We start from the raw sequence: 23,648 nt of genomic DNA on the forward strand, positions 1-23,648 counted from the left end.
GTCCAAAAGGGAGCACCTTGTACTGGTAGTGTTGCCCATTGGACTGGAAGCACAGGTATCGCCATGAGGAGCGGTGCAAGGGAATAGGTGTCCTTGAGGTCCAGGGAGCACATCCAATCGTTGGGCTGTAGGAAAGGAAGGATTGTTTTTAGGGATGTCATCTCGAACTTCTCTCTGAGAATGAATTTGTGCAGTTCTATGAGGTCCAAGATGGGACGAAGGACTCCCGACTTTTTGGGAATGAGGAAGTATGGGGAATAGAATCCCTTGTTTCGTTGATGCGGCAGAATCACCTGAATTGCCTGTTAAGCGAACAGTGTGAATAGCTGTGCTTGCAAGAACTGAGGTTTTGTCAGGACTCTTGTGGGGAAAAAACGGCAGGCCAGAGAAGCATGGGGACATGTTTGAAATTGAGTTGGTAACTTTTGAGAATGATGTCCAGCATTCAGCGGTCTGGTATTATCTCAGACCAGGAACTGAAAAACTGTGCTACTCTGCCCCCCACTGGAGTTGGCAGAGGTGGCCTCGCCGGCCTTAAAACTCTACGGGGGCTTTGGGGTGGGGGTGGATGGTTGACGTTGCTGGTGCTAGCCCCTGGTTCTGTCCCTCTGTTGCTACTGAGGTTGCTGGCAAGACAGCTGGAATTCCGGCCCCAGGTATGGTGGTTAGGGGCGGAACGGGCATCATTGGAAAGTGGGTTGTGATAGGATAGATAGTACCTCCTTGCGCTTGCAGACTGGTCTGCTGAGGAAGCTAAAGACAGAACCGCTACATTTTGTTCCTTGAGCAGCGAGACCATTTCTTGCAATTTGTCCCCGAAGAGGTTGTCCCCTCTTTAGGGGAGGTCTGCCAATTTTTCATGTACATCCTCACTGATCGCACTGGCCTTCAGTCAGGTTAGACGAGGTGCTATGGCGGATGCAGAGGCTCTGGACGAAGTCTCGAACGATTCATAAATGGTATGGAGAAAGTGTGGCAATCCCTCTTCCATGTCCTGCACCTGCTGAGGTAGCCCAGTTCCTGACAAACGAACCATTGCTGAACAGAGGTTTGATCAACTGGAGGCACTCAAAGATACTGGGTGATGTAGAACTGGTGTTGCTGTATATCTTGGCTCCCAGCATGGTGGACTGGAAGGATAGTTTCCCTGAAGTCATCTAGGTAACTGCTGTCCTTCCTTGGAAGAGTATTGGAGTGAAGCCTCATCTTTTTAGCCCGCTTCATAGCAGATTCCATGACAATGGAGGCATGCAGGAGTTGAGGAAACAGTATGGGGACTTCCTCATCCTAAACTTTAAATCTGTTTTCTTGGAAGTAGATAAGGTGGGGACAAGTGTTCTCCAAGACCACGTCCAAAGCTCCATGGGAAGGAAGGGCCGTAGGTTCGGCTGGTACCTCAAAGATTTTCAGTATCCCCAGGACTTCAGCCCTCGGGTCCGTGACCTTTCTGGTTTCAATATTAAGCTTTGTTCCCACCTTCTCAATGAACTTTGAATATGATAGATCCTCTGGTGGGGAGGAGGGTTTGGGCAGTTCTTCAGGTGGGACAGATGGCAACCCAGTGGATGATGCTGGGGAAGTGTGGGGGGGGGGGGGGGAGGGGAGTCCTGTGAGTGCGAACTTGGTTGGGGAGAGAATTGTGGTGGAGGCGATCTTACTTTCCTCTGAGACTTTCCCCAAGGAATCTGCAGTTCGTCCTCTGGAGGCCCTTTCAGACAACGGGCTAGCCGGAGGTGGTGCTTGTCACTCGGCTCCAGGGATGTGAAAAGCTCCGTGAGGACTGCTGAAATCTGTGAGATTTCTTGTTCAGCTAGGTCCTTTTTGTTGGAAGCTGAAGGAGCCCACCCCTCTTTAGAGGTGGGTGTCCACTCTACAGAGATACTGAGAATGGCGATGAGTAATATCAGAATCAGGCCCCCGGGACAGGTGGGTGCACAGGGCCATCACCTGCAGAAGCCTGGTTCATTTCGTAAGCAGCTCTTGCAACTAGGGAGACCTCCTTTTTTGTCTACTCGGAGTAAGGAGAAGGAAGAGCCCTCGGAATCCGGGTAATCCGATAACACAACATCTGAGAATCCCATCTCACGCATCCCCTCTCATGTGAAGACTCTCTGAGGGTCTTGAGGTCTCCCTCAAGATCCATGTCGATGTTTGTGCATCATCTGCGTAGATGGTTGCATCGAGGATATAGGCCTTGAGTGCGTCGGTTGCTCGCGATATGCATCGATGCAGGTTCTTGCTGAGAGTCCTTGAGAGTGCCCTGTCCCTGCGCCATGTCCCGAAGCACTGTGTCGTGCATCGATCCCCCGATGCACTGCGTCGCACGTAAATGCCCCAACACGTGTCAAATGATTTGGTTTTGATGCTTGAACTGGCATCTATTTTCTTGGGCAGTCAGCACTCTTGGACTCTCGTGTCAGCTTCAACATGTTTGGCGTCACATCAAGCACACTGTGCTCACGCTCTAGGACCCTTGACGCATTATCCGGGTTTGCGCTTCATGGCGTCCGCTGGAGCGGGCCAGGCACCATTGGTGTGGGCACTCCTGGCCTTTTTGTGCCCTTAACTTGGGCCCCAGTGAGGAGGCTATTTTCCTTTTTTGGGGCCGCTCCATGTTTGGTCCCGGGGAGGAGTGGGACTCTGATGGCGGGGCATAGGAGCCATTGTTGCCCTCTCTCAATTTCGCTATTTTCTGAGCTCATTGTCGCTGGGCCTGGGGGAACATAGGCCCGCAGCCACGAGATGCTGACTGGTCGTGGTCAGGGCCGAGGCAGATATAACAAGCATTGTGGCCGCCAGTGATTGACATCAACTTACCGAACTGGTATTATTTAAATCCAGGCAGCTTCAGCCCCATAGTAGCACTGAAAAGTGCTGTTTTCTTTTTTTTTTTTTGAGAAAGAAACCCCGAGGGGAGTCAGGAGCAATGAGCTCCACATGCATTCGGCAGCGTGGAAAGAACAGACTGAGGGGAATGAGGGTGCTAGATTGTGTGGGAAGACACGCACAGCCGCACAGAACAAAGCTCTGTAATGGCTAGGAGAAGTTCTGCCTCGAGGCTGCCAGAGGACATCCCAGACAGCATGGCGAAATCAACCCTGCTACTGACAGGAAATGTACACTCCACTGCCTGCTTCTTCTGTGGAGAGCTGCAGGGAAACACCATGAAAATGTCCTGAGGAACACTAAGAAACTCCAGAGCATAGCTATCTCTTATCACTTCCAGAACCCACTGATTTGATGTGATCTCGACCCACCTCCTCTAAAAAAGAGATAGGCGACCCCCTATCTCTTGTTCCCGGGGATGGGTCGGCACACCTTCATTGAGAGGCTCAGGGGGCACTGTCACTTGAGCCTGTGCCCAGTCTGGGCTGCCTGGGATGAAATAACCAAGACCTACAAAAAGGTCGAGCTCTCTGAAAAGCTGATCCTCAGTAGGGTCGAAAGGGTTTGAAACCCTTAGCAAGACTTCTCACACAGTACCTGCAGTAACTGAGGAAGCTGGAACTCATCCTACTTATTGGCCAGTTTTTTCAGCTCATTCCCAACCAAGAGTGATCCTTTAAAGGGCAATTTTGTAAGATTAGACTTTGAAATTGTATCATCTGACAATTCCTAAGCCATAGGAATTGGGGTGGGGGTGTATGGTTGAAATTGCTGGTGCTAGCCCCTGGTTCTGTCCCTCTGTTAATGGCCTGGCCACCATTATCGAAGCCACCCCTCTAGCAGAAGTACGGATGAGGTTGCAGCCCACATCTGCCAAAAGGCAGCTGCCAGTTCCATCACTGCCCTTGAATTCACAGCAGACTCATTGACTTCCTGAAAGAGAAGTAAATAAGAACGGGCCACCAGGGAGCAACAAGAAGCAATCTGCAAATTCACTGCCATCACCTGAATGGCCTGTTTAAGGATAGCCTATCTTGCGCATCCTTCAATGCTGCTCCCCCTTCTACAGGGATAGCTGTACGCTTGGTGGTGGCACACATAAGCACATTCACTTTCGGAAAGCGCAACTGCTATCTCACAGCTGGATTCAGGGGATACAGCCTTGCCATGTCTCATCCCCCTTTAAAATTAGCTTCGGGGAGCCCCATTCAAGATCGATTCTTGAATAGCTTCCATAATGGGGAAGAAACATGAAGCTTTATGCAAAGAAATTAAAATGGGAATTTTCTTTGGCTCAGACATGGAACCAGCATCCGGTATCCCCAGCATCTTCATCGTCTGGGAGATCAGAGCCAGCAACATCTCTATGAAAGAAATGCAGCATTGTTCTATATGGCTCCAATCCTAGAAGAATTTCCCCATCCTCCAGAGAGTAAGGATTGGCTTCATTAACTGTGTCATCTGGGTCTCTCAGCATGATCTGCAGCAGGTCCAGACATACTCAGATGCTTATCTGCAGCACCAGGCGTGTGGGAATCTACAGCCTGTGATCCTGAACTATTAGGTTTGGCTGGGGATGCTAAATGGGCCTGAAAAAAGGACTGCAGCCTTTGAAATAATTCCATCCAAGAAAAAGCAGAGGGATCCATACCAAAACCAGGGAGTGTCAGTCCTGCACCCACTGAGCTACCTTTCTCCACTGACAAACCACTTAAGGCAGCCCCAAAACCAGGCAAAACCTCTGGCAGTTCCCCCTCCTTTTCCATTCCCACATCATGCTGGGAAGGACCAGGTTTAGGAAAATCAGTCAGACAACTGTCCCTGAGCCTCCAAGCGCTAACACAAGTTAGAGGGGACGCCAGGCAGGGGTGCTCCAATATGGCAAGCAGCATAAAGAGAAAGGCGCTGGGGCTTCTTTCTACCAGTGCCATGGATAAACACTTGCTATCAGTACACTCCAAAAGCGTCCGATAACTGTGTGCCCAGCTGCACTTGTAATAACTTCTTACCACGGATGCCCAAAATGTAGACGCCCAATATGCAGTTCAGGTAGGCGTCCTCCTGCACGCTCCTAAACACACACCCAAGCGCCCACCTAAGCACACCCCCAAGCATGCAAGCGCAAACCAATGTCAAACACTGTTTCGTGGCAGCCTTGGGAGCAGAAAAGCGTACGAACGCAGCCATGGCCTACCATGTGGTGATTAAGCAAAGCCTGAGATCAGGACCTAGCCAAAAAGGCTGCCCAACCTGCCACAACTCCACACACTCCCTCAGAGATGGGAATGGACATTGGATTGGCACGTCGAGCTCAAAGACAAGCAGGGGGTTGGAATCCCTAAAATTAACTCCCCTTTTTTCTTTTTTATTAATTTTTACTTGAGCTTAATATGTCCCGGCTGAGTACAGAGTTAGTCTCTGGCTGCAGGGGAAAAGGGCAAAGACCTTCACTGCCGCATTCGGCTTCCTGCGCCAGCTAGCCTCTCAACTGTTGGTCTCTCCATAGCTATGTCTATGCCAGAAAAACCAGCTACTGAACCGAAGCACTCATTTGACGGAGGGATTCACAGATATCATCTCAGGAAAACTCGACTGAAGGAGGAACCACAAGGTATCATCATAGGAGAGCAGGGCAAATAAATTTCCTTTCTTTTCTCCTTCAAATTGTTTTTGGAGCAATCCCCAAGTAGGGAGATGCATATCCACCATCTGCTGGAGACTAAGAATACTGGCAAGCTGATGTTAGTGCAGGGGTATATATAATTCCGTGACATCAGCTTTACTCTGTCTCCATCTGCTGGTAGAGGTGCATAACCCACTGGTGTGGATTAACCTGTCCGAATGCTAAGAAATCATTTATTCTCCCAAGCACAACAACTTAAAGAGACATTATCCCCTTACAAACTCAAGCCATCATGGATTTCAAAACCTTTTAGCATGCATTTTAAGCATCCATTCTATTAATGCATCATCACAGATTGGGATGTTCTGTATGCTGCCCTCTGTTTTTGACCTTGTACCAATCCAGTCACTTAAGGTATGCAATTGAACACCACTCATTCCCTGATCCTCCTTCCAGTATGCCAGAATTATTATACATACCGTACTCTTCAGCTTCTCAAACTCCTCCTCAGATTTACAGGAGGACATAGCCTCTGCCCACTCCAGGCGTTGCTCTGTAGTCTGCTTCAAACTATCAAACACTTCGAAGTACAGCCATGCTATGTCCTCGGCCAGCTGCAGTTTTCCACATGCGATATGTCTCCACATGGTCCATGACAGGCGTGGGTAGCAACCATCATTCGCTCGAGTTCGGACATAAGAGGACATCTTCCGTAAATAGTGCATGCTGAACTTGGATGGTGGGGGCAGCTGCAGGGCCCCAACAAGAAAGGGCTCCATTTTCACCCACAACTGGACATTATACTGATCCATTTTCAGGAGCCCTGAAACACCTGTGGTGGTTACAAATACAATAATGTGATCATCTGAAATTTAATAATTTAAATTTCTACAGTAAGGCCAGCTCTGTGGCCAAGACCACAGTACTTTGTGCTGTGCTGTAAGGTTCTGGGCTCAGATTTTCCATCCAACAGGATGAGTAGGGCCCGGGCATACCACTCAGGGCCAAGAAGGGCAGGATGATGGTCACTACAGAGATGGCCCCTACCAGCCAACCAGTGACACCAAGAATGCACTCCTGAGCTGCCACGCCAACCTTCTGGTTGCTCAGATAAGACAGTCTCAGCCTCTCAGGAGAGCCTGACAGTTGAAAATACTAGTAGGCAAAGTAAAATACATTTAAAAATTGCCCTTTTAACTTTTTTTTTTTTTTTTTTTTATTAGCAAACAAATGCAAATGGACATATCCTACTGAAATCTACAGCTTTGCAGCAATACAGAAAAATACTGGCTAGAACCAATTTACAACCTTTTTTAAAAACTAATTTAGATATATTTGTTATTACCCATTTAACGACAGCCAGAAAAGCAAGTTTGCTTACCGTAAGCGGTGTTTCCGTAGAATGCAGGATGAATCAGCCATGCTGTCTTGGGCTGTCTGTCAGGCCTGGGAAGGCAGAGCTTTCCAAAGCTGTTACACAGAGTTCAACTCTGTGCGGCTGCGCGTGAGTTCCCGCGCAGGAAAAGCAGATCTCCTCAGTCTGTGATATAGCAGTAGCTTTAGTTAAGTCCTGTACCTGGCTGTGCAGGGAGGTGGGTGGGTCAGCATGGCTGATTCATCCTGCTATCTACGGAAACACCGTTTATGGTAAGCAAACTTGCTTTTTCCCCGTTGATAGCAGGGCTGAATCAGCCATGCTGTCTTGGGAGTCCCAAGCTAACTAGTCACACCTATCTGTAGCGTGACATATGACTGTGGACAGCCAGTGGTACGTTAGTGTCTATAGGGTATTGAGTACTGCCCTGCCGACCTTGGTGTCATCTATTGATTGTTGGTCCAGGCAGTAATGTGCTATAAAGGTATGCAGAGAGGACCATGTCGCCACTTTATATATGTCAATTGGCGGAACATGACTCAGATGGGCAGTGGAAGTGGATACTGCCCGCACCTGATGGGCATTCGGAGTGGAAGTGAGTTGTAATCCCTTCTTTTCATAACAGAATTTTATGCACTGAACAATCCAGCTGGAAATAGTTCTTTTGGCCACAGGTCGCCCTGGAGCATTTGGGTTAAATGTGAAGAACAGTTGAGAGGGTCTGCACTCACTGTTTGTTCAGTGAGTGCAGACCACTGAACAAACTTTTGTAGTAAGCTACAGCTCTCTTACAATCCAATGTATGTAGTAGTCGTTCCCTCTCATTTTTATGCGGTTTTGGAAAAAATGTTGGAAGCTCACTAGATTCGGTGTGTTCGAAGAACTACCTTATGGTGGTAGAACACCAAGTATGGACTGTAGTGAACTAATGCTTGAATTTCACTGACTCTTCGAGCAGAAGTAACTGCTATCAAAAAGACGACCTTCCACGTAAGGTATTTTATGTGGGAAGATTCCATGGGTTCAAATGGAGATAACATGAGCTGTTCAAGTACAATGTTTAAATCTCATGGAATTGCTGGTTTTGTCACTGGGGGTCGAAGATGGGCTAAGCCCGTCATGAATCAGGAAACTATCGGGTGCATGGAAATTGATTGACCATTATGGAGGACATGCAATGCCGCGATAGCACTCAAATGAACTCTTACTGACGCTGCAGCAAGCCCTGCTGTATATAATGTACGTAGATATTCTAACAGTTCTTCAGGTGGGCAGCATCTCGGGTCAAAGTGGTGCTGTGTACACCACACAGTATATCTTCTCAATTTGAACTGGTAGTTACGTCGTGTGGACAGCCTCCTAGCTGAAAGTATTATGTCCTGTACAGCGTGGGATATTCCCATGTCTGCTAGTAATGACTGCTCAATCTCCATGCAGTCAGGTATGATGACTTGTGCATGGGGTGTAGGAGAGAGAGTCCTGATCCTGTGATAGAGGTCGCTGCGATCCTAGAGTTAAATTGGGTCGTCTATGGACAAGTTGAGTAGGTAGGCGTACCAAGGTTGCCTGGGCCACACTGGTGTTATCACGATGAGCTCTGCACTATCCTGTATGCACTTCTGGAGAGTGCACGTGAGTAGAGGAATCGGCGGAAAGGCGTACATTAGTCCTCCTTTCCAGGGAATGAGAAAGGCATCTTGTGCGATTCTGTGAAAGCTGTGTTGGAGTGAGCAAAACTTGCGTACTTGTTCTGGTCCGTGGCGAAGAGGTCTATGAGTGGCACACCCCAGAGACTGAAAATCTTGTCTGCCGCTTGTTGGTGCAGAGACCATTCATGTGCGTGAAAGGTACAACTTAACCTGTCCGCCCGTATATTGACAATTCCCGGTAGGTAAGTCGCTTGACGATGAATTGAATGAAGAGCCGCCCACTCCAGTATGAGGATCGCTTCTTTGCACAGGATCCATGAACCTGACCCTCCTTGTTTGTTTGTTTATGTAGAACATGGCTACTTGATTGTCCGTGTAGATCATTACTCATCTGCCCTGTAATTGTGGAAGGAACGTCTTGAGTGCGTTTCCAATAGCGCTGAGTTCCAGAAAGTTTATCTGGTATTTGGTCTCTCAAAGGGACCATTGACCTTGTGTTTCGAGGTGATCGAGATGGGCTCCCCAACCTTTGTGTAAAGCATCCATTGTGAGGTAGCACACTGAACAGGGCTCCCTTGTTGAGTGCTCATCATTTTAACCACCAATCTATGTCCACTTGCATCTCATGTGTTAGCGAAATGACTTTGTGATAGTGGTTGACTGTGTTGTGACCATTGTCTCTTTAATCCCCATTGAAGCCTTCGTTTGTGAAGATGAATATTCTGGACTGTATATATGGCTGCTGCCATATGTCCAAGGACTGTAAGAATTTGAAGCGCTGTGGGTTGCGGTGTCCTCTTTAAGGTCTTTAGTAGTTTTCTGAGCTTGGTTTTCCCGTCTTGTGGAAGGAAAGCTCTGCTTTGATGCGTTACTAGCTGAGCTCCAATAAACTGAAGAGTTTGTGATGGGTTGAGACTGAATTTTTGGAACTTGACTACTAGTCCCAATTGTTTATAGACAGTGAATCGTTTGAGTGACATGAGATTGCAGAATCCTGGGGTTCGATGCACTAAAAGTCAGTCATCTAGGTATGGAAATATTTGAATTCCTTGTTTTCTGAGGTGAGCCACCACAACTACCATGCATTTTGTGAACACTCTGGGTGCAGCCGCTAGACCAAACGCTAGTACCTTGTATTGGTAATGCTTGCCATTGAACTGGAAACACAGGTAACGCCATGACGTCAGATGCATTGGGATGTGTGAATAGGCATCCTTCAGATCTAGTGAACACATCCAATTGTTGGGTTGCAGAAGAGGCAGGATGGACTTTAAGGAAACCATCTTGAATTTTTCCTTCAGCAGGTACTTGTTCAATTCGCGCAAATCCAAGATAGGGTGTAAATCCCCCATTTTCTTGGGAATTAGGAAATATGGGGAATAGAAACCTCTGTCCCATGATGCATAGGGAACGGGTTGTATTGCACGTTGTCTGAGTAGTTGAGTGATTTCCTGTGCTAGGTGTGATTGGTTCTTCTTGTTCTGCCTTGTATAAATTAGAGGGGGAAGGGGTGGTTGGGATGTGAAATGAAGGCGATAGCCCTGTTGCACTATGTCTAATACGCAGCGGTCCGTAGTGATTTTCTTCCAAGCATGGAAAAAAGATATAATTCTGCCAGCTACGATAGTTTGCGGTGGTGGCCCTGCTACCTTTAAAAAGAGGATGGAGTCTTAGCTGTAGAGGTTGATGCCTGAGCACGTTGGGCTCTAAGCATTCCACATTTGCTTTGCTATCGAGGAAGCTGAGAACGTTAAGGCTGCTGATAGGAAGGTGGGCGGTATGGTGGATACGGCCTGTACTGTCTCCTTTGATATAGTTGTCTCCTAAGTGGTGGATAAAAACGCCTGGGAAATGTGGGGTTAACCAGTGATTGTATCGCTACTGACTGCTCCTTTAATTGTGAGACTGTTTCTTGCAATCTGTTTCCAAAGAGACAGTCTCCCCGACATGGAAGGTTTGCCAACTTGTCGTGGACATCTTCACGTATTACACTTGATCTCACCCATGCAATTCTACGCGCTGCTATCGCCGACATGGAATTACGTGAAGATGTTTCAAACGATTCATAAATGGTTTGACCATAGCGGGACCACTTCCTCCGGAAGGGAATGGGTATATAAACCGGATGAATCCCCTTGAGGGACAAACTGTTTCACTTGAAATGGTGCAAGGAAGGGTTCAACCCAGGTTACCAAAGGATGAAGATCTTGCCCACCTGTCTAAATTATCTGTACCACTTTTAGTAAAACCTAATGTAGTAACCTTAGACATGATAATGGATGCAATTGTTAGTTTGCAAAATGCAATGGTTGCTCAAGTAAACCCAATAGTTGAGAAGGTGAATTTTATACAAGATAAAGTGGTTAATCTGGAGAGGAATGTTGAAAAAGAACAAAAGAATGTTGAAAAAGAACAAAAGAATGTTGAAAAAGAACAAAAAAGATTTAGAAAATTGGAAAACAGTTCAAGATTTAGCAGTAAAAGAAAATCAATTGTTGCAAGTAAAGATAGAAAATTTAGAAAATGCTAATAGGAAGAGAAATTTGCGATTCATAAATTTTCCAAAGCTACCTCTTGAATCCCCTAAGGAAATGTTTAAAAGATATATGTGCTGGAAATTTTTAAAATTCCAGAAACATCAATTCCACCTTTGGTTAAGGTTTATTATATTCCAGCTTTTAAAAAACAGGAAAAGGTAGAAGGACAGGAAGAGGCACAAATAGCTGAGGCAGATGTATTGGTGTCTAATTTAAACATCTCCAAGATATTAGAGACCTCAGACAGTGAATTAGTTCAGGGGGCCACTTTGTTAACCACATTTGCTTTTGAATCTGACAGAGATTAGGTATTTAGATTATTTTTCAAACATAGCAAGGAAAAATTTCTAACTATGAGTGTAAGAGTATACCCAGATTTTTCTAAATTAACTCAGAAAAGGAGACAGTTTTTATTGCTGAAAGCTAAGGTGCTCCAAATAGGAGTTACCTTCTTTCTAAAACACCCTTGTAAGTGTCTTATCAGTTACAAGGGTAATTCTTTTGGTTTTTTTTCCTCTCTTCAATTGATTGAATTCTTAAAGGATAAAGTAATAGTAAATTGAATTAAGGAATGAACTCTACTGAGACCTTAAAATAGTGAATATCCCAATTAAATTTAATAATAGTGCGTTTGGAATTGTGATAACATTCAGTCAATTTAAATATATAACTATTATAAGAAATGTTATGAGTATTGGATCCTTTATTGCGGACTATAATGTAAGAAAATTTAATATTGAATTTCGATTTCTTAATTATTGTATTTTTGTATGTAAACTTACTGTTGTCAATCAAGATGTAATTCTTGTGAAAATGTTTTAAAATGGTATAAATAAAAAAAATAAAATAAAAATAAATTGTTCCTAAGAGGTAGCGTAGCCTTTCCTCCATGTCTTGGATTGGTTGGAAACCGGAAGATGAATCTGAAGGTGGTAGAAGAGTTTTTACCTGTTGTAAGCAGTCATACAGGTATTGGACAATGTAAAATTGGTGGTTTCCAATACGTGCGGTTTACATCGATGACTGGAAGGATTTCTTGGCAAAGTCGTCCAAGTATTTATGATCTCGACCCGGCGGATTATTAGAGTGTGTTCGAGTCTTCTTAGCACGTTGTATAGCTGACTCAACGACTATGGATTGATGTGGCAATTGTGGGGTTGAGTAGAATGGTGAATGTTTCATCTTGTACTTGAGGTCTATCTTTCTAAACACGGAAGTGATATTGAAAGGGGTTTCCCAAGATTTTGAGCACTGAATCTAGTACACTGAGATGGTAAACTAGTTGGCTCAGTGGGAAGGTCAAAGATCTTCAGTAGACCCAGGGTTTCTGAACGAGGATCAGGTACCTTTTGTACTTCCAACTTGAGAGCTGAACCCACCTTATGTATAAACTTTGGGTAAGTAAGGTCTTCCGGGAGTAAGGTTCCTGAGGAGGATCGGACGGGTATCCCGTTGAGGAGGTAGGTGAAGATGGGATAGAAATTGGTTGTTGCGGTTGTAAAGGGGATGTTGGTTGCTCTGACAGGACCGGTGTTGGAAGGTTAGTAATTGGGGATCCTGGAGAAATACTTTTAGGTGGAGATTGTAACGGATCCAATGGGTGAGGCAGCAGAAGTTGATATGCTGATTGTAGTGAAGCAAAAAGCCCAGATAGAGCAGTGGAAATCTGCGTCAGAGCCTGTTGTGCTAGTTCTGGCATTTGAGGAGGTACTGGTGACGGTGGCTCTAATCGTGGTAGGGTTGGAAGTTTTTTGGATCTCCTGGAACTGGTGTTATCGGTTGTGGTGGGAACTCTTCCCTTATGCCTCTCCTTTTATGTATGGTTTCCTGTAACATTACATCCTCTTGTCGTGTGTGTGACCGTGATGAGGCCTCTGAGAAAATCTGCAAAGAGGATGACGAGGATGGAGATGAGTGAGAGACCTGTAACCATTCTTCTGAAGATGTGTGCGGCAGAGGAGATTGATGGCCAGTTGAGTTATGTGATAGAGGTGCCATCTCTTGCATTCATTGTCGTGATGAGTGATGCATAGGTGTAGAGGTACCCAAAGTGTGTGGTTGCTCTGTATATTTCCTCTTACGAGTATGTTTCGCTGGTCTGTGTTCAAGTGGTCGAGTTGTTGGTGAGTGACCTTCGTCCCATCATTTCTTGTTAGTTCCAGTGTTTTCACCCTTCCTAATGGATGCGTCTGTTTTGGTGTCGGCGCTGGTAAATGCGTCGACAAGCTTCCTGGTGCCAGAAATTGCATCAGAGGAAGAAGGTGCTTTGACGCAAAAGAATGTGCCCACTTCGATTTATGTGAGGTCTCCGAGGCACCAGATGATGAATCGTGCGACGCTCTCGACAGTTGTGTCGATCGCGGGTTGGATACCCCATGTGCCGAAAGGCCTGTTTGTATCTTTTCTCGGTGTTTGACTCCCTCACCCGAGTCGGAAGGGCCTAGAGGCTGCCCCTCTTCTGAATCGGCCTCACTTGTTTCTCCGGTCCAGGAGAATAGTGGGATTCTGAGAGGGGGGCTTTCGACCTTTTAGCCCATTTTAGATTTTCAATCTTTTCCACCCGTTGGCATCTCGCCTTGGGCGACATCTTCCCACAGTGTTTGCAGAGAGCCTGATCATGGTCTGTGAGCCCAGACACACGTAGCAGGCAGCGTGGCCATCCGTCAACGACATGATTTTCCCACAGGCACAGGGTTTGAACCCCAATGGCCTGAGCACTCTACCTTCCTTTCTGCCTTGAGAATCCGCTCTGTTTTTTGTGGTTTCCATCGTACAAAAATTTTGTCTGAGGAGATGACAGCTCCGCGTGTGCTCCTGTGCGCGGAAAAAACAGACTGAGGAGATCTGCTTTTCCTGCGCGGGAACTCACGCGCAGCCGCACAGAGTTGAACTCTGTGTAACAGCTTTGGAAAGCTCCGCCTCACCGGGCCTGACAGACCCCTGAGATTCAGCCCTGCTATCAACAGGAAAAACAGATTACAGCCATACAGTTATAATACTGTTTCAACACTAAAATTAAACTCACTCTGATAACAGTTCTCTCCTACTTTACAGCCCCTTCCCAACATGGCTGCCAGAAGTTCCTCCATTGAGCAACAGTTATAGGGAGATATCCTTTGTAAGCCCAAACTCCTCAATGCTATTGTTCTGACAGCTACCTTTGCACCCTTCCACTGCTTGACTGCATAAACTCTGTAACATACCTGAGCCCTGATGGACAGAAGACTCAAACCTGAAGAAGTTACAAGAATAAACCAGATATTTTTAGATTTGTAGATGCTTATTGGACAAAAGGAAAGGAAGACTGTATCTACCCCACCCCAGAACAGCTGAACAGGTTGATGCAGTATTGCTTCTTCCCCCATTGCATGCCTTGATTTGTAGTTCTGATTTTCTTACACAAATAAATGGAAAAATTAGAACTACAAATTTAGAATGCAAGAAGGCAAAAATCAGTACTGAATGAGTCTAGTTTACATGGGAATGAACATGATGGAAAAACATTTCTCTTTAGACTAAAAAATCATGTTTAAGAAAAATTACGGTAATACTGACAGAAAAGTAGGGGGAAAAAAAAAAAAACAAAAACGGCGCCGATAATGCCTTTTTACGGGTCATTGGCGAGACCTTACCTGTGTTCAGTTTTGGAGGCTGTATCTTAGAGGTGGTCCATAGAGAAGCAATCAAAATGACACAAGGTCTTCACCAAAAGCCCTGTGTATACACACTAGAAGGGAGGAGAGATGGGGAGGGGAGGGGGGGGGGGGAAGGGAGGGAGGGAAAATGACAGACATTTAAATACCACAAAAGATAATACACAAGCAGCAAACTATTTACAATCGAAAGAAAGTTGTAGAACAATAAACTCAGGATCATCCGGAAAGCAAGTTGTTTTTTGTTTGTTTTTTTTAACATGTAAACACCATCTTCCATAGACAGCAGGATGAATCAGCCATAATGCATTGGTGACATCATCCAATTGCAATAACATGGAACCAGTATTCAGAGGTCAGTAAAAAAAAAAAGTCTTATTGAGCATGCATGGGAATTCCCATATGTGTGTCAATAGCACCTCAGTATAACAGGAAAAAGATCCTGCAAGAGACTAAATGCACAGTGGAGTCCTTATGGGTGGAAATTCCATGTGTGATGGGGAAAGAGTTTACCAGTGGGCCAAAACGAACAGATGGACATCAAAATGCTAACAGAGATTAGGGAAGCTAATGAATTTGGCAGCACAGTAATAATAGGAGATTTCAATTACTCCAATATTGACTGGATAAACATAACATCAGGATATGCTAGGAAGGAAAACGTTTCTAGATGAAATAAATGACAGCTTCATGGAGCAGTTAAGAACATAAGAATATGCCATACTGGGTCAGACCAAGGGTCCGTCAAGCCCAGCACCCTGTTTCCAACAGTGGCCAATCCAGGCCATAAGAACCTGGCAAGTACCCAAAAACTAAGTCTATTCCATGTTACTGTTGCTAATAATAGTGGTGGTTATTATATGTCAACTTAATTAATAGCAGGTAATGGACTTCTCGTCCAAGAACTTATCCAATCCTTTTTTAAACACAGCTATACTAACTGCACTAACCACATCCTCTGGCAACAAATTCCAGAGTTTAATTGTGCGTTGAGTGAAAAAGAACTCTCTCAGATTAGTTTTAAATGTGCCACATGCTAACTTCATGGAGTGCCCCCTAGTCTTTCTATTATCCGAAAGAGTAAAAAACCGATTCACATCTACCCGTTCTAGACCTCTCATGATTTTAAACACCTCTATCATATCTCCCCTCAGCCGTCTCTTCTCCAAGCTGAAAAGTTAGTTTGGGAACTGACAAGAGGGCGATCCATTTTAGACCTAATTCTGAGTGAAATGCAGGATTTGGTGCAAGACGTCACGGTAGTGGGGCTACCCAGCAACAGCGATCATAGTGCAATCAAATTTGACTTAATGACTGAGAAAACACTAAATAAATCTACAACTCTAGCATTAAACTTTCAAAAGGGAAACTTTGATAAAATGAGGAAACTAGGAAAAAACTGAAGGGTGCAGTTCCAAATGTAAGAGTTTAAATCAGGCATGGTCATTATTTACTATCTTAGAAGCCCAGTCCAGATGTATTCCATGCATTAAAAACTGTTGAAGGCCAAACAACTGCAGGCATGATTAGAAGGTAAAAGAAGCTACATTGATAAGACAGGCTAAAAGAGCTGGCCTTAGAGGCAAAATCTCATAATAAAAACTTTTTAAAATATATGTGAAGCAGAAAATCTGTGAGTGAATCAGTTGCACTATTAGATGATCAAGGGTTTAAAGAGGCACTTAGGGAAGATAAGGCTATTGCGGATAGACTGCATGAATTCTTTGCTTCGGTGTTTACTGAAGAAGATGTTGGGGAGCTACCTGTACCGGAAACTATTTTTAAATGTGGCTGATTCAGAGGAATTGAATAAACCACTGTGAATTTGGAAAATGTAATAAGGCAGATTGACAAATTAAAGAGTGGCAAAATCACCTGGACCAGATGGTATATACCCCAAAGTTCTGAAACAACTTAAAAATTAAATTGCAGATCTGTTATTGGTAATTTGTAACCTATCCTTGGGATCATCCATTGTGTCTGAAGACTGGAGGGTGCCAATGTAACCCCAATCTTTAAAAATGTATCCATGTGTGAGCCGGGAAATTACTGACAGGTGAGAGACTTCAGTGCTGGGAAAAATCGTGGAAACTATTCTAAAGAACAAAATCATAGAACATATAGAAAGACATGGTTTAATGGGACTCAGTCAGCATGGATTTACAGAAGGGAAATCTTGCCACAAGTCTGCTACATTTTTTTGAAGGAGTTAATGAAGTGTGGATAATGGTGAGCCAGAGGATGTAGTGTATTTGGATTTTCAGAAGACATTGACAAAGTACTCCATTAGAGACTCCTGAGAAAATTAAAAAGTCAAGGGATAGGAGGTAGACAATACAAAAATATTCAGAGTTGTTAAATCACAAGCAGATTGTGAAAAATTGCAGGAGGATCGTGCAAGACTGAGCATTTAAATGCTAGATGAAATTTAATATGAACAAGTACAAAGTGATGCACATGGGGAAGAGTAACCCACCGTGTAATTACATGTTGAAAGGTTCCATATTAGGAATTACCATCCAGGAAAAGGCCTTGGGCATCATAATGGACAATGAAATCCTCAGTTCCGTGTGTGGCAGCGGTCAAAAAGCAAACAGGATGTTAGGAATTAGCTGGGATGTGCAGTTGTGGGTGAACAGCCAAAGGCTATACAGGACTGCAGAGAGAGAGGAATAACCAGTAAGAAAAGAGAGGTGATAATGCCCTTTTACAGGTCCTTGGTGAGGCCTCACCTGTGTCCAGTACTGGGTGCCTGCATCTCAAAAAGGATAAAGACAGGATAGAGGCGGTGCAAAGAAGAGCATCCAAATTGGCGAGGGGTCAGCATTGGAAGACTGAAAGGCTGGATATGAATACGTATACAATAGAAGAGAGGAAGTGCAGGGGAGATATGATACAGACCTTCAGATACCTGAAAGGTTTTAATGATGCAATCGTCAAACCTTTTCCATTGGAAAGAAATCAATAGAACTAAGAGGTCATGAAACGAAACTCCAGGGAAGACAACTCCGAACCAATGTCAGGAAATATTTCTTCACGGAGAGGGTGGTAAATGCATGGAATGCCCTTCCAGAGGAGGTAGTGAAGCTGAAAACAGTGAAGGAATTCAAAGGGGCACGGGATAAACACTGTGGATCCCTAAAGGCTAGAGGATGGAATTAAAGAAAAGAGTGCATGGGATAACTGGGGGTAACTTGCTGGTGTGGAAGTTGCTACCCTTAAACAACGGTATCAAGGCTTAATGCAACTCCATCATTGCTCTCTGCTTCAACGGCAGTGGGAAAAGGGGAATTGGATTCAGAAAGCAACCAATGAGGCCCACAACTTTTACGGTTTGGGGAACAAATAAACATGGGGGTAACTTGCTGAGGCGGCTTTTACTACCCTTAATCATTAAGCCTGATACTTTTGATGTGACTTCATCAGTGCTCTCTGCTTCCACGGCAGGGGTTAGGGAAAACTGGACTCGAACAGCACCAGAGGGCCCTGACTTTATGGTCTGGGAAACTGGTAAGCATGAGGGTAACCTGCATTGTGCAGCAGATACTGGCATAAGCTTGCTGGGCAGACTAGGTGGATCACTTGGTCGTTTTCTGCCGTCATTTCTATGTTGGATCCTCTGATCTGACAGACAGATGTAGCAGTTTCCTCTGTGATCCAATTGATAGGCCACTTTAGACTCCTAGGCAGTTGTTTGGCCTTTTGCCTGTGTGTTTTACATGTGAATTTTATATATTTTGAACCCACCTACAATGGTTGATAGGCAGGAAAAATATATTTTAAATTAGGAAAGGAATGGAGAATAAAACGGTGAATGTCATAATGTGCCTGTATCGCTCCACAGTGAGGCCGCGCCTAGAATGCTGTGAGCAGTTCTGGTCGCACATCTCAAGAAGGACATAGTTGCATTGGAAAAAGATACAGAGAAGGGATCAAAATGATAAAGGGGATGGAACAGCTTCCCTTATGAGAAAAGGTGGGGTCTGTTCAGCTTAGCTAAGAGATGTCCGATGGGAATATGATAGAGGTCTATAAAATCATGAGTGGAATTCAATGGGTAAACGTAAATTAATTATTGACTATTTCAAAAAAATACAAAGATTAGGGGGCACTCCATGAAGTAAAACATTCAAAACAAAAATTGGAGAAAATTCTCTCACTCAACTTATAATTAAGCTCTGGAATTCATTACTGGAGGATGTGGATAAGACCGTTAACGTAGCTGGGTTTAAAAAACGTTTGGACAAATTCCTGGAGATCAAGTAGACTTAAGAAATAGCAAATATTCATCACTGCACGATAGCAGCATGGAATCTATTTGCTGTTTGGGATCTTGCCAGGTACTCGTGAGTTGGATTGGCCACTGTTGGAAACTGGATACTTCGGTCTGACTTCGGTTCTTATTTTATGTTAGTTATTGGACAAGTAGTATATGTTTTTTTATGAATGTTTTTATTGTAAACCACTGTGATCTTTCTTATAGCAAGCAGTATAACCATTACAATAAATAAATTAAAGTATGGCTGATTCATCCTGCTTTCATGGAGAACTTTGTTTAAAGGTAACCAAACTTACCGTATTTTTTGCTCCATAAGACGCACTTCCCCCCCCCCAAAAGGGGGGGGGGATATCTGTGCTTCTTATGGAGCAAATATTTAAAAAAAAACACACAAAACTACAAACCCCCCCCCCCCCCCCCCAAGATTTGCCAAAAGTCCCTGGTGGTCCAGGAGCGATCCCCTGCACTCGGGCTGTCGGCTGCCGGTATCCAAAATGGCGCCGATAGCCTTTCTCCTTACATTGCTCCTACCATGTGACAGGGGCCAACCAATGGCACCGGTAGCCCCTGTGACACAGTAAGGGCAAAGGCTATCGGCGCCATTTTGAATACTGGCAGCCGACGGCCCGAGTGCAGGAGATCGCTCCCCGGACCCCAGCTGGACCACCAGGGACTTTTGGCAAGTCTGGGGGGGGGGGGAATGGGGACAAAAAAAAAAAAACACACCACACATTTTATACCCTCCCCTAATTTGCCAATAAAATGTCCAAGTACGACTTTATTAAAAGATGGAGACCATTAGTTTTTGTATGTATGGGCACATACAAAAACTAATGGTCTCCACCTTTTAATAAAGTCGTACTTGGACATTTTATTGGCGTCTAATCTTCATATTTGCCCCCACGGCTTTTTTAGATAGCCTACCCTCCTGCTTTTTTGGTTTCTCCCCTAATTTGCTCCATAAGACGCACAGATGCCCGACAACAGAGCCGGTATAGCACACCATTTTTTTTTTTTAATTTTCCTGCTCTGAATCCTAGGTGCGTCTTATGGAGTGAAAAATACGGTACTTTCTTCATTGGCAAGCAGGCATGGATCAGCTATAGTGCATAGAGTGTCTTAAGCTGAAGGTTGCATTGCAAAGCAACTTCTGAAAGACAACTCAAACCACACTAGAAGAAAGTAGACTACGAGGTGAACAGGCTACAAAGAACTACTTATCCAAAGTTACTATCTCTTCGAGAAATGTCATTTAGATAGTCATGCGGCGTAAAGTTGTGGAAACTTAGTAGCTGCTTTGCATACATCTTCAATGGAAGTGGCACTCAGATGAGCAACTCAAGGCCTCATAGCTCTCGTTTGATAAGTCTTGGAGGAGTGTTATTTGAAATCCAACCAGTGCATTACACTGTGTGATACAATCCTATAGCCAATTAAACAGAATTTGTTTGGCAATTGCTTTTCCCAAACTATTGAGCTCTAAGGACACAAACAGATGAAAAGCTTGATGGAGAGGATAAATCCCCTTTAGATAATGCGTCAGGGCTCTCTTGCAATCCAAAAGAGTCACGATACCTTTTTCTTTTATGTGCATGTGGTCTTGGGGAAAAAAGTAGATACCACGATAGAATGGTTGACGTGGAAAGCAGAAGGAATTTAGGCGGCATAAACAGAGCCACCATTTTATTAAAAAAGTAAAACAAAAAACTGTAGATATGGTGAATAGGAAGCACAGAAAAAAGAAACAAAGGACCAAAGTAGACCACAAGAGATAAATGTTTTACAAAATATATTATCTTTGGAAGTGAAAAGTAATAGTTAACTGAAATGAAAAATAATAAATATTAATTAAAACAAAAAATACAAGACTAGAAAAAAGTAAAGAATGATCATGTAACCTTAAGACCAATATTAAAAATAAAATCTTAACAAATAAAACCTAAATAAAATGAATAATTAATTTTATTACTGAGCTTATTTATATAAAATCAAACACTTAAAACCAAATTATACAATTTAGGTCAAGTTTCTTCTCTCCTTTTCATGGCTCAGTCTTTACATTGAAAGTATAAGGATAACTCTCAAACAACTGTGCATGATGACATATACCATGTATGTGGCTGCTTAAATATTTGCTCTAGTATTTTATAATATGTGCATGTTTAAAATGTGTGTAATTCTACCACACAACATCCATAGGCTTGTGTGTGAATACATGCAATGCATTGAAAGGAGAACACCCTGACTCTTTGCGATTACAGATAGAGCCCCTATCACAAGGCATTCATTACTTTACTGATAGAGGAGGTGGAAAGGGAGGAGGTACAAATTTTGCAGTAATAGAATTACCTTACCAGAGAAAGACCCCAGCACATTCACATGCCTTTACATTGCCGCCCCATCTGTCAGCACAGGAAGCAGAATTATGTGCTGTTACTTGGGCATGTACAAAGTACTTGGAACAACAAGCTACGAAAAATCCTGACCTACAGGTTACAATTTACACTGACTCACATTACATATATGCATCTTTACATACATACCGTCTAAAGTGGCAGAGAAGAGGGATGATTTCTAGTTTAGGCGTCAATCTGGCTTCTTTACCTTTATGGGACAAGCTGTTCACCACCCTACACACACTTTCTGATAAGGGACACAGAATAGCCATAGTATGGGTCAAGGCACACCAGGACCCTTTACTCTCCTGGGAAGCACATGGAAACAACTTAGCTGACCAAGCGGCTACTGCCGCCCTCCCAAAGTGTGCCTATGTGACCACAAGCTCGGAGCGAGACCTCTAACATAGAAAACCCAGAGCCCAGTCCTGTTTATGACTTGGACAAAATACAATACCCACAGCTTTCAGATGACGATGACTCAGATAAGGAACCTGCATTTCATGATGAATACTCTCTTACACAAGCTTTTGCATTACAACAACTTCACACCCAACAGGAATTGCATTCATGGATTGCAGCAGGAGCTAGTATACACACTTTAGAAGAATATGATAGAGTATTTTACATACATCCTTCAAGAAAATTGTGTCTCCCTGCCCTAGGCCTTAGAAAATTATTGCCTTACTTGCATCTCCCTGCTCATGTACTTGTCACACAGTTCGCCAGTTATCTTCATGAGCTTTGGTGGACACCAGGACTTACTCAAATGTGTCATGACTGTTTCGCATTGTGTGATATGTCAAACTGCTATCCCCAGACGAGGTCCACGTGTAGAGCCAGGTCACATTCCCAAACCATCAGGCCCAGGCCTGGAATGGCATTGTGACTATACTGATATGACTACCCGTGTGGGACCATATCATTATCTTTTAGTCTGTGTCGATGCCTACTCCCAATGGATAGAGGCATTCTCCTGTAGGAAAGAAACTGAATATGAAATGGCAAAAGCCCTCTGTGTGCATACTATCCCTCGGTTTGGTTTTCCAAATGTGATATTTACTGACAATGGATCTCATTTTCATAATCATTTGCTTAATACCCTTGTTTCAACTTTGAAGTGTCATCACAGATGAGTTTCTGTATATCGACTGAACAGCAATGGCCTGGTAGAACGGTGCAACGGACTCTTGAAGACCCGACTTCGAACTCTCAGCATAGAATTGAAAAGTGATTGGATCACTTGCCTGCCATGGGCTTTGTTATACCTGCGACAGGCCCCTACTTCAAAGCATAATTTGTCCCCTTTTCAGATCTGTACAGGACGCCCCATGCCATGGAAATCTCTAACTGAAATGGTACAGCTGGATGATTTCCCCAAATACTGGGCCAGTCTTCAACACACTTTACAAGTAATTTCTTGTTCTTTTTCAGATAAAGACCCCAAGAAGGGTCCTCCTGAACTTCCTATTGCCATTGGAGACTTGGTCTACTGACAGCACTTCACTCAAGACTTGGCAAAATCCAGTATACTTAGGACCCTACAAAGTTGTTGCCACTCTTACCGCTGTTTGCCTGGAAGGAGACACTGTTTGGACACATGTAAAGGACATTAGACATTAGGCATTAGTCAAGAGACATAATGTTGTCCTTGATACCAGTTGTATGTATTCTGATGTGCATGTGCCCCCTAACAATTGAGTTTCCCATTGAACGAGCTCCCTTCCAAGGACAGACTAATTTATGGGTTCGAGGTATTCATGAATTGGTTAAGACTCTACCGTCCCACATTTCTGAATGTATTATTTGCATCCCTCATCCTAAGCTATTTCCCATATCCCCACTATCACTTTACTAGTACCGCTACACCACATACTAGGATTTAATGACAGTGAAGGACATAGTATGTCACTTCCCAAAACCCAATTTCTTGCAACTACACCTATTACACATACAATAAAACATGGATTATTCATAAAGGAACCATTTTATCCAACATCCCCCCTCACTGACCTCCTACTGCAATGTAATTGCACGATCACTTCCCTTTCCATGCCTGTTGGTCCACTCTGTATAACATGTTTATTGACTTTATCAGAAACTGTAAACCTGGCTACAGAAAAACTCAGTATAACCATACTTTCAATTCCACATACATTGCTTGCACACCTGAGCTCACTCTCCCTTTATTCCTTGCATTCTACTAGGACGATTTAATTCTCCTTTTGTTTATGGTCCTTTATGTTGGAC

At 44.0% G+C, this 23,648-nt stretch overlaps 1 protein-coding gene across 9 annotated transcripts in view; it reads right to left on the minus strand.

Annotated features, from left to right (window-relative positions):
- Positions 1–23,648, minus strand: part of TBCCD1 (TBCC domain containing 1) — a 124,833-nt gene that overhangs the window by 79,355 nt on the left and 21,830 nt on the right. For all 9 annotated transcript variants that reach the window (XM_029606466.1, XM_029606462.1, XM_029606460.1 and 6 more), the window contains 2 exons: positions 14,703–14,797; positions 5,989–6,341 (listed from right to left, as the gene is read on the minus strand). In XM_029606466.1, coding sequence (XP_029462326.1) covers positions 5,989–6,321 — 333 coding nt within the window. In that variant the 5' untranslated portion in view covers positions 6,322–6,341; positions 14,703–14,797. The remainder of the gene's footprint in view (positions 1–5,988; positions 6,342–14,702; positions 14,798–23,648) is intronic.

The sequence above is a fragment of the Rhinatrema bivittatum genome, chromosome 6 (assembly GCF_901001135.1).
Source record: "Rhinatrema bivittatum chromosome 6, aRhiBiv1.1, whole genome shotgun sequence".
Lineage (NCBI taxonomy): Eukaryota > Metazoa > Chordata > Amphibia > Gymnophiona > Rhinatrematidae > Rhinatrema > Rhinatrema bivittatum.